The sequence below is a fragment of the Lacerta agilis genome, chromosome 1 (genome assembly GCF_009819535.1).
Source record: "Lacerta agilis isolate rLacAgi1 chromosome 1, rLacAgi1.pri, whole genome shotgun sequence".
Taxonomy (NCBI): domain Eukaryota; kingdom Metazoa; phylum Chordata; class Lepidosauria; order Squamata; family Lacertidae; genus Lacerta; species Lacerta agilis.
In genome coordinates this window covers 76,497,320-76,509,105 of record NC_046312.1, presented here as the reverse complement: position 1 = coordinate 76,509,105, position 11,786 = coordinate 76,497,320, and the positions used below count along the sequence as shown (strand labels likewise).

Here is an 11,786-nt window from a genome sequence, read left to right as displayed (position 1 = left end):
GACGTGCATTGTTTGAAATAATTGTTTTTGCTGCTTTTGCTGTGTACATTCCTCCCCACCCTTTACAATAAAGGAGGTTTCTTTTGGGTCATACTGAGCAAGTTCTTCTATTGCCACCATCAGCCTTTGAAAGGAAACAGATCTCTAACCAGCATTGAAGCCCCCTTGATTATAACCTTATGCAGAAGCGTCAAAGTATTCTAGGACAAGTGAAACAAGCAACAGCTGCTATTTTTTTATTATGTCATTTATCGAAAGTAATTTTTTATCAATGGTTGTTTTTTTTTTACAATGAAACATCACCAAAGAAAGAAAAGACAAAAAGAAGTTGACAATGAGGAAGAATGTACAAAGTGGATACAATGCCATATTTTGTTCAAAGTTTTGATTACATGTTGGGAATTTATAACGCAGAGTATAAATACGTTCTCTTTCAAGACTGATTTATTTCTTCTGAAGAAACTGTTGTAGGTATGTCATCAAGAACCCCAGCTTCTGAAAAATAAATAAAAATTAAAAGTGTATGCTTGTGAAAGACAGGAAACAATAAGTGCTTGGAGAGAAATCTATAAAACTACAGTTCACTTCCAAAGCAATTATGATACAAGGCAAGGTAGTCAAACTCACTTAACGCCTCAGAAAAGAAATAAAAACAATACACCATTCCTTTCTTATGGTTTCATTTGACTGTTTGTAATTATGTACGGATGTAATTTTGATATAGGCATGTATTGGGTTCAAATCAGTGATGGGAAACCTATGTTCTAACATAGAGGCAGCTAACCTTTGGTTTTCAAAGTGTTGCTTCCATCATATTGACCAAGCTGGCTGGAACTGAGGGGAGTTGCAGTCTAACAACACCTGGAGGACCACAGCTTCCTTTGCTTAAATACATTGCAAATTCTAAATCTGCTTCTCTTCTTGCACTGTTGCATGAGGCTGGTCATCCGTGAACATTTTCACCTGTCGATGAATGTGCTTTTCTTCCCTTATCGAGAAAGCATTGTGTGGCTTTGACTCAAAGGTTCCTTCATTGACAGAAGCACTACCATCCGATTTGCAATTATGGTGCCTCCCTTTCATCTTGCTGTTATTATTCTCTCCTTGTACGAATAATTTTCTACCTATATGGCTCCCTTTGTAGGAAAAAAAAATCACACTGCCTAAAAGCCGAAATAAATTCTGGAAAGATGCAAAAGCCCATTTATTTCACCTGCAATTTTCCTGTAATAATTAAGAAGCCATTCAGCATTGAGAAAGTGTGTGTAAGAAACAACAGCTTTGTTTGTTCCAGAGTTAGAACGCTCCAAAAAGAAGGCCTTGTTCCATGTCCAACCAAACCAGGATGATCAATGGGATGGAGCTACTGCCCCATGAGAAAAGGTTACAACATTTGGGCCTTTTCTGGTTTAGAGAAATAACTAGAAGGGGGGCAGATGACCGAGATGTATAAGATTAGGCATGATGTGGAGATACAAGGCAGGGAGAAGTTTTTCTCCCTCATAATACTAGAACTCGGGGCCATGTAATGAAGCTGAAAGTTGGAAGAGTTAGGATAGACAGAAGAAACTACAGTGGTACCTCAGTTCTCGAATGTCTCCGTTGACGAACATTTCAGAACCCGAATGCAAAAAACCCGGAAGTGGATGCGTCCGTTTCCGAATGCGCCTCAGAAGTCAAACGGCTTCCACTGCGTGTTTTTCAATTTTCTCAACTGAATCTGCAGACAGCCCTTTGCGCCTTGGTTTTCGAATGTTTCAGAACTCGAACTGTCTTCCAGAACGGATTACATTTGAGAACCGAGGTACCACTGTACCTCTTCACACACTGCATAGTTGAGCTGCAAAATTTTCTCTCACCAGATAAAGTGAGAGAAACTTGGATGGCTTTAAAAGAGGAATAGACAATTCATGGAGGATAAAGCTGTCAGTGGGCTATTGGCTATGTCCTACCTCCACTGTCAGAAGCAGCACGCCTCTGAATACAAATTGCTCTGAATCAGAAGAGGAGACTCAGGCCCTGCTTGCAGGCTTCCCATAGGCATCTGGGAAGAGGATAAGCCTTTGGCCTGATCATGCAGGGCTCTACTCATGTTCCCACCTCTGTCAGTGGCAGCACATGGAGGAAGCTGTGAGTGGACAGGTTCAAATGTCCATGCAAAGCTATGTAGGTAATAACCAGCAGTAGCCGGATCTGCTTTTTCCAGGAAAGGATGCAATTGGTACACCAACCAAACTTAAGCAAAGGGATTCCCAGCCATAATGACTGCCTGAACATCCAAAAGCCAGCCAGGTGTGCCTCTTCCAGGTTACTCCGTCCTCCTCACCTAGTGTTCTGTTTACACCCAGTTCCTCATTGGTCAGTTTTGGGAGCTTTTTGTCCCCTTTGGTTTTGCTCCTAAATATTTTCTTTATGTTTTTCTGCAAATATTTTCTGCAAATTCTTGGGGTTGGGGGGGGGGCTTTGGACTAGATCTGGGGTGCACAAAAGGAAAGAGGGGAATCCTGTTGCTTGAGTAGAATGCTGCTCATGGAATATGGGTTACAACCCTCTGTAAGGATTATGTTAATTTTCATATTACAAAACAGTTTGAAGTGAAAACAGGTTTACTAACCTTTAAGGTGTAAGTATGTCAAAAATTCAATTACTATACGCATAACATTGTCATCAGTCAGTGGTCTTCCAAAAATGCCTAGAAAATATTAATTAGGTATTACTAAATTTGCTGTTCATTTAAAATAATTAAGGTGGGGAAGGGGATAAATATTGGTGGTAATATAATATACATTAGGATATAAAGGGTTTGTTTTTCTCTCTCAGGCTGATGAGACAATGTTAGTTAGAGGTCTACTTATGCTAACCAGCTTCTGTAATCAGGGGTACTCAGTTTCCAGCAGAAAGAAGCTTTTCCTCTAGTTTAAAGTATCTTTTAAATAGAATATTTCATTTTCAAGTGCACTAAGAATAAAAAGGGGGATTCAATCCATATACCAGTTGATTGTCTGGCCTTGCTGAAACCTTTTAGACTCCTGAAATCCTGCCCAGACCCCCCTGTAAAAGTTTGGAAGAAAGGCTCTCTTTAGAATCTAGAAATGTGCCAAAGAATGTTTGGTGGGCAACTGTTCAGATATCACTGGGATATACGATCCACAGTAAGTACTAGAAGGGGGTCATTTCATTACCTGCTTTTGTATTTCCTTCAAGCTGTATGTCACGTTTACCAGCTAGACCAGGCTTGTCATTAAAAACTCTGTCAATTGCATCTGTTAACAAACAAGAGAGGTTTCATTCATTCTGTAATGCTTACTAGAGTAGCCTGAGATTCATAGACGTCACCACACCAGGTAAAAAAAATTCAGCTTTGAACAAGAATGTGAAAGACATTTCGTGATGGGATGATGAACAGCAAATGAATGGAAATAAGCATTTCACTTAAACAGACACACCAGCTGCAAACAAATGCATCACTGGCAAACAACTGCACCAGCACAGTGTCATAGATGATGATGATGATGATGCGGTGGTGCAGCTGTTGGTATAACACATCCCAATTACTTTATGTGTCCCTTCAGCCAAATGTGGAACTGAGCCATTAGCAAGGAATTCAAAAGGCGTCTCCTGAACCATCTCTGATTCAAAGCCCTCGTTTGTCCTTTCCTGAAAAGCCTTGACTAAAAGAGTTGAGCATATTTGGGTGCGGTCTTGGGCTCAATGTGTCCAATTTGGAAAATGTAGTTGTACTGTTGTTGCTTCCTTTGGTTTTAAGTAGCGAGTTGTCAGTTAGTTTGCTTTGACAGTAAACTGCAGTTAGTTTACACGAATAACCTCCAAAAGCCATCTTACATTCCCCCGGTGGCTCTTCTCTCCCCCTTGCACGGGGCATTTCCTTGAGGAGCCGATCAATACGACCTGAAACAGATTATGGCTATTACCCAACCTTAGAGAAAACGGAACTTTGATCAGTAGATCTCCTTTCTATGGAATGGAGATTTGGCTGTCTGCACAGCCTCTTCAGTCACTGTTCATCTGAAGCCAACACAAACAAATAAAACATTCTTAGTACAAGTATTTGGGCGTTGTTTGTAAACTCTTGTATTATGCTTTACCCCTTGCAAGTAAAGACACCCCTCTTGTGGCCTTGAAAGTTATTTCTACAACATACGGACAAATAGCTATAATCTAACATATTGGGCAATTATGAAAAGGTACACTGACTGAACACACCCAAGAAGCAGCAAAGGTGTGAAGCTTGCATTCTGAAAATGTTGCTTAGTTAAATAAAGCTCAGTTTTGAGTGAAGCAGCTGGAGGTTACTAACAGATGTGTACAAAGAGAACCTTGGGCTGTATTCAGTTAAGCTTTACTTAGAGTCAACCCACTGAATTTAATGAGCACAGCTTGTTGTTCAGTCATTCAGTCGTGTCCGACTCTTCGTGACCCCATGGACCAGAGCACGCCAGGCACGCCTATCTTTCACTGCCTCCCGCAGTTTGGCCAGACTCATGCTAGTCGCTTCGAGAACACTGTCCAACCATCTCATCCTCTGTCGTCCCCTTCTCCTTGTGCCCAGCTAGGTTAGGCCTATTAATTTCAGTTGGTCTATTCCAGGGATGTCCAACAGGTAGATCCCCAGGTGGTTTTGGTAGATCGCGGTTGATCACTGGGTCCCTTTCCTTAGTATTGGTAAAATAGAATCTGGTCCCGCCCCTTCGCTCCGCCCTCCATTGTTGCACAATCTGCAGCACGGAAAACGGTGTTTACTCAGTGAGGCTGTTTGTCTCCCCAGCAATCTGTTGGTGAGTAGCTGTTCCCCTTTCTCCCAAAAAATGGGCAACAGCTTAGCCTTGAACTCCCCAAACTTGGGGCTTTCCTCCTCCCTTAAAAAAGCTCAACAGCTTTTAAATTCTGTGAGTAGATTGCAGTCTCTTGGGAGTTGGCCACCCCTGCTAAGTAAAACTTAGTTGAATACCACAATTGAGGCTTGCTCAATTGTAACATGGATTTCAAATGGCAGTTTAGGCTGAAATAGAAATGCAGAGTTCCTGTCCCTCACAGTTCCCATCCAATTATTTTCCCTCCCAAATTCTTCATCATGATATATCTACATTTCAAGTCAATAAATTTGAATGCATGGAATTTATCTGTAAATATGATATCAACAGGACAACAGCTTGGGGCAAGTAGGGGCAGTTCTTCCCATTCCTCAGGAGCACCTACATCTTTGATTATGCCATTGCTCAGTGAGAGATACTGTATCGCTGTTGCTTTCATTACTGCTTCATGGGGAGGGTGTGCATACGAAAGTGAAAGGGCTTTGCCCATTTAACCTGATTGCTGCCTTGAACTACAAGGAAGAAAAGCCTTAGCAAGTTCACTTCTGTCTGAAATGAAGCTGCACAGACTATACATTTTAAATGTGTATATGTGAAATTGACAAGCTTTCCCCTTTTCTCTGCTGAAGCAAGTGGAGTTGCAGTTAAAAGGAAATCAATAGATTCCTTATCAATTTCACCTTTAAAAAACAAAAATGCAGCATTTCCACTAGACCCAGGCTGCATTGAAAATACAGAGGGGAATTTGGCCAACTACCGTCAGAAAACCATAGCAGAGGGATGGCATTTTAGGACTGGTAATTGTGAAGGGATGAGCAAGTAATGGAGAGGGGCAAGGGTTACCCTCCCCTCACAGAGCACACCTCCATGCCGAGGAGACAACAGAAATCCATCAGTTCATACCTGAAAGGATTACACTATGATGGAAGCTCCAAAAATCTCTACAAACCAGCACTTTAAAACTTCATGATGGGAGGAAAGAGAGATGCCATCATTTGGAAGAAGGCTGCCTGAATTCTCAGGAATGAGTGAGCAAACTGAATCAATACTGGAGAAAGAAGCAACTGTGGGAACACCCTTTCTCTTGCATTTATCCAAGTAAAAGACTTTTGAACCTTATTGTGAATTTTGTCCCCCGACTCCTAACCACTACAATCGCCTTACCCTCTTCTCTACCAAAACTACCCGTTCATGGATAACAAATTTTTTTCCTCAAGCTGAAGTATAGTATCTACATAAAGCACTTACAATGGGCACAATCTAGGTAAAGTCCTCTTCAAGTACACTCAGTGGGATTTAGGAACATAGGGAGCTGCTTAATATTGAGTCCGATTATTAGCCCCTCTTGCTCAGTATTGTCTACAATGGCTAGCTGCAACTTATCAGGAGATCAGGCAGGGCTCTGTCCCGGTCCTAGCTGGAGACTGAACCCAGAACCTTCAGCGTGCAAAGCAGATGCCCTTTCATTAACTTTGCTGGACTGGGCCCCAATTGTTTGTAAGGTAAAGGGACCCCTGAAAATTAGGTCCAGTCGAGGATGACTCTGGAGTTGCGGTGCTCATCTCGCTTTACTGGCCGAGGGAGTTGGCATGCAGCTTCCGGGACATGTGGCCAGCATGACTAAGCTGCTTCTGGCGAACCAGAGCGGCACACGGAAATGCCTTTTACCTTCCCGCCAGAGTGGTACCTATTTATCTACTTTCACTTTGACGTGCTAGGTGGGCAGGAGCAGGGACCAAGGAATGGGAGCTCATCCCGTCGTGGGGATTTGAATTGCTGACCTTCTGATTGGCAAGCCCTAGGCTCTGTGGTTTAACCCACAGCACCACCCGTGTCCCACCAGTTGTTTGTAGACAGTCCAAAATACATAATCCTCTCAACAGCAGTAAACAAAGGAAAGTAGAAAGATGTGGATTCCAAAGCAGAAGATAGTTTTCCAGCATGATATTAGTTTGGCGTATTTATTCCAGGAAAGTTGATAACCACATTCAGAAATACTAGTATGTATATTTAATATTATCTGTAAATGACATGGTTTTGGAACTGAAAGATGAGCTTTCAGATAAAATTGGTTTACTCTCATTATTCAAGCGCAGTGATAAGAGTCATGATTCCTGCATAGCACTCCACTGTAAATAGGTTACAATAAACACCAGAGAGAGCACTAACTGAGTGATTTGTGCTGTCATCCGCCTCAAGCTGGGAATGATAGTATGGGATATTGCATGTATGTTCATGTATAGTATGCAATGAGCTTTAGAAACCTTTGGATGTTACTTTTCTGTTATTCCAGATTGTCTTCAAATAATATAAAACATTTGGACTTACGTGGACCAAGCAGATAACCAGCACTATTCATAGTCCATCCCCTTTTCTCTTTAGCCTTACAGAATGAAAAATTGTGAGATTATTATTTTTTCACTTATTACTGCCACACATTTTTCTTTTAAAATACAGAAATACCAGCCAAGGAAATCACGCATTGATCATGTTTCTTAATATATATTTAAACCTGTTTTCTTGAATGTAAGTGTAATCTATCATATATAACTATATTATATTTATGGTGTTGTTTGAATATTGTAATTGAATTTTATGGATAAATTACTATATAGCTAAAATAAAATAAAATAAAAGAGAAGTAAAATAAATGATTTGTTACAGGGTTTCATCCCTCATACTTTGTACTTTCAGGTTACTCTGGAGTTGGCTTCATCTATTTCAAAGGAACTTCGTTCCAGAATAGTAAACTTGGGACTGCACCCAGCTTGACATTAATGTTTCGGTAGGAAGCACATCACATTCTCCTTGCTGTTAAACTGTTTCAAAAGATTTACACCACTTTCTCTGGGATTCCTGTGCTCTTCAACATATCACTTGCTTCTTTCCAGCTGTAAAAGATCAACTCCCGGAAAATACAATTGTTATTCCCCGATTTTCCTTTCTGCCCCTGAAATGGGGAGGGAAATTTGTTCCAACACTGTAGGAAAACCATTGCAGCGGGATGACATTTTAGAACTGGCAACTGTGGAGAGGTGACCAAGAAATGCAGAATCTTCATGCCAGACAACTGAATTCTACCAATCCATCATACCTGAAAGGATTACACTATATAATTGTGATGGAAACTCCAAAAAATCACTACACATCACCATCACTCAAAAACCTCAGGGTGACACTGGGGAGAAAACAGGGATGCCATCATTTGGAAGAAGGCTGTTTGGAGTGGCCATACTGCATCAATACTGAAGGAAAAAACGACCATGTGAAGACACTTTCTCTTGCATTGATCCATGCGTGAAATTTGTCCCCCACCCACACTACACCACTTACACATGATTCTTGTAGACAGAGTAGTGTAGAAAGCAGAAAGCGACAATACTCACGGATAACACCAGTCCGAAAGTCTCTGAGACAGCAGCGCAGAAGATCAAGGAGGCAAACAGGAGACAGGTACACCTCTGCATCTGAAAGGAGACCAAAACGCACTGAACCCATCTGCCTGCCTGCCCCTGTCAGCTTGGGGGTTTCAGACACCCCCTTCCCCTTTTACCACCCCATGATCCCAGGAGGAAGAAAGTGAAGGGGAAGGAGCGATGTTCTATATACAGATTTTATATAAACACGCGCGCACAAGGCGGGTAGGAGAACTCAAAGACGCGCGTCAAAAGTTGTAGCCAAAGATGGGAAAGGCGGATGAGGTCACGAAAGCAGCGGGACAATACCTTGCCGTGCAAAGTGGTGTCCGATGTGTGTCGAGTTGGATCCTGGCTATCGGTAGCACAGTGGTCCCCAGGGCTGCTGGCTGATCTCCTATGGGAATCTTCTTCACTCAATCCGTGCGTGGATCCCGCGAGCGGGGAGGAGGAGGAGCTTGCGGAACAAGCGCTGGGGAGGCGGGGTGCTGGTGGTCCGAGTGGTACCCAAGTCTGCCCGATCCGCGCTATTTATGAGCCTCGCCGGAGCTGCTTGCCTCTTTCCCCTCGGGGAGCCTGGAGAGCCGCCCACACCCCCTGGCCATTTCCCCTCGCCGAGGCAGTGCATTAGGAAGGGCAAAAAATTACAGCAATTCAATTAGAGGCATTTGGAGGCAAGATGTAGGCTGCAGATGGATAACAGCCCGGCCAATTACCTTTCATTACGCTCGGCTTCGCCACCGTGGAAAGAGGTCTGTTTAGGTAGCCTGGCGGCCTCCTCCTGCCCGGCTCCCTCGGGCAAATTCACACAAGTTTTTTGCTCCTGTTGGAGGAGTAGGGAGGTAGCGGCGACGGAAACGGAACCGCGAGCCGGATGGGAAAGGGGAGCCTCTCTTTTCCTCCTCTTCCTCCTCATCCAAGGATTCATAGACTGGTCAAGTCAACTACAAAGGGGTGGATTTTCAGCCCCATCCCTTAGAACCCCATCTCTCTTTCAAAACCTTCTAACACTTTCCCCTTTAAATTCCCTTGAATCGGCAAGAAAAGCAGTTTGCTGTCTTTTGACATCCAGCTTTCTGTTATTAAGACGGAAGGAAGTCAACTTTGTTTAGTGTGGGAAGTTTAGACTGGCCCTATATTGCCTACCGTTGGACGTTGTCTCCCTCCCCGGCGGTTTTCTTTGGAGCAGAGCTCACTAAAGACTTACGTTGCCTCTTCGTTTTATTGCGACTAAGCCAGAAATTCATTTGACTCAGCAATACTTGGTGCCTTTAAAAATAGATCCATTTTTAGAACAAATGAAATGTACAAGTTGAGCAGGTGTTATGGAGCTGCTGTCGGGTTGTGTTAGTGGTTCTGGTAGACAATGCAAAACTGGTTGTAGCCTCTGCAAGGGCAGAAAACGGGATGGAGGTCTTCCTGCAGTCAAAAGGTTTTGGCCCATAAAAAAAATAAAATCCAAAATCCATACTGGGACAATACCTTCCTTCCTTAGGCCAACCAAAATATCACAAAATATTGTTCAAGTTTTCATGTTCTCCAGAATTCTTCTCTGGGCTAAATGATGGAACAAGTGTTGGGAAGCAAAATAAATAGTTGGCTGGTGATGCACATTGCATCTTGTAAGAACCTTAAGGTGAAATTTACAGCAATTTTACTGTTTCTTTACAGTGAGCTATGCACATAGCAACACACACTTGCACACACAACTGCACACAGAGACAAACACACGCAGTGGTGTTTAAGTATGGTGAATCTGTTCATTTGAATTTAATTTGGTATGAGTTGCATACCAAAATGTGCTCATTTGAAAAGGTACAAAAGGAACTTGCTAAATTCTGGCATTGTTGCATTTCATTTTCTGGAACTCGAGGTTTAGGGGTTGAATTGTGTGAGATGCCACATTTTGAGCTTTGTGTAAACTTGGAGACTGGGGTACCACATCCAAGAAAGGAGCACTGATCCAGTCAAGCACTGATCTTACTCTGCATATCTGGTGGCTCTTTGCTCATCAACAAGGTTAGAATAGTATCTTATTGGGACTTTGAAAATAAGAAAGCAACAGGGCATGTGATTCAAGCAGACTGAGACCAAATGCTATGGCAGAAACATATACATAAATGGTTCAGTAAAGCTGTGTGTTGATTTTTATAAAGTATAATTTCCCCCTTCATAAATGAAACCATTTTTGTTATAAATTCTTTTGGGGAGGGGGGAGGTTCCCTGCTTTTTTATCATTCAAAAAAAGGAACAAAAGAACATTATGCTGAAGTCTGGATTCCAGGAACATTACAATAAAAATGCTTTTGCTGTTGTTAGCTGGGCTCATTTGCTTCATCCCTACGAAAATCACTGGAACAATATGTTTTTAACCCATAACTTGAAATTGCATGATTCATGCAATTCTTTATCAATTTTGGGGTAAGATATTCTCATCTTTGTCAGCTGAGTAGATGATGAAAGCCTCTTTTACTATTAAGAACTCAGTGAAGCATTTTTGCACTTCATTTTTGACTTGCCCTATTTTTTTGTCTCAACTTGCATTGGCAGAATAGAATCAATTAAATAATTTCCTACCCATTCACCAATCGATGTATATTGTTCTCTCAATTCTGCTTGTCAAGAATATTATTTGTCCTTTTTAAAACTTGCATGGTGATGACATGCTTAGTTGTGCAGGCAGAAGAATTCACAATAATTTTTATACCTTTTTCTGTGTTAGCGTTCAAATCAGCTATTTGTCCTGATAAAATTGCAGATTAGTAATTGGGTTGGCTTTCTAATACATTTACTTCTTACAGTTGCTTCCTATGAAAAATAACTTCAGGAATTTCGGCTGAAACAACACCTTATATGGATGTTGAATGTTGTCTTCTAATAACAGTGAGGTGGGGATGGTGTGTCTCCTCCTCAAACCCTCTCTCTCTTGGACATCCTTCCTGATGTTCCCCTCAGTAACCCATTTCCTTTTTCTCATCTCCATGCTTCCTCTGAGGAACCTCAGGAAATACTTCTTTTTTGGCCACTCCTTCTAGGCAGTTCTCCAAGCTGCACACATTTCCTGCCCCCCCCCATCTTCAAATTCTGGGGTAGACCAAGACAGAATCAATTCATCCCACCATGTCTGCACTAAGCTGCATTCATAACCTTGCATGACATTTCATTTTGTTCCTCCATGTTTCCTAATTGTGTAGGTAAAAGGATGAGTATCATTCTGATTTTGTTTCCACCCCACCCCCCACCCCACCCTTTAAAGCTCTAGGGGAAACCATGAAGCTGAATGATGATTGTGGCAAATGCATCTTCTAACACTGAGCAAAAAATCACAGAGGTTTCATTTCAAATGTTCTGTTTCAAATAAACAGAGTTTTGCAGACCCTCCAAGTATCCCTATTTTCCAGGGACAGTCCCAGTTTTACAGAAGCCATCCCGGTTTCTGATTTGATCCCAGAATGTCCCACTTTTCCTTAGGACCTCCCTATTTTCATGGGAGGAATCATAGAATCGGAAGAGACCACAAGGGCTATCCAGTCCAACC

General features: G+C 42.1%; 1 protein-coding gene across 3 annotated transcripts; it reads right to left on the bottom strand.

Annotated features, from left to right (window-relative positions):
* Positions 1–260: 260 nt before the first annotated feature.
* On the bottom strand, positions 261–9,085 carry GAL (galanin and GMAP prepropeptide). 3 transcript variants are annotated; one of them, XM_033156215.1, is made up of 8 exons: positions 8,965–9,085; positions 8,558–8,645; positions 8,219–8,299; positions 7,161–7,215; positions 3,844–3,909; positions 3,183–3,263; positions 2,615–2,692; positions 261–495 (listed from the first exon to the last, which is right to left on the bottom strand). In XM_033156215.1, the coding sequence occupies exons 3-8, from the start codon at positions 8,297–8,299 to the stop codon at positions 434–436; spliced, it is 423 nt and encodes a 140-aa protein (XP_033012106.1). In that variant the 5' UTR covers positions 8,558–8,645; positions 8,965–9,085; the 3' UTR covers positions 261–433. The 3 variants fall into 3 exon arrangements, with proteins under 3 accessions (XP_033012106.1, XP_033012095.1, XP_033012088.1); XM_033156197.1 differs by lacking the exon at positions 3,844–3,909 and having other exon boundaries at positions 264–495; XM_033156204.1 differs by lacking the exons at positions 3,844–3,909; positions 8,558–8,645.
* Positions 9,086–11,786: the final 2,701 nt, after the last annotated feature.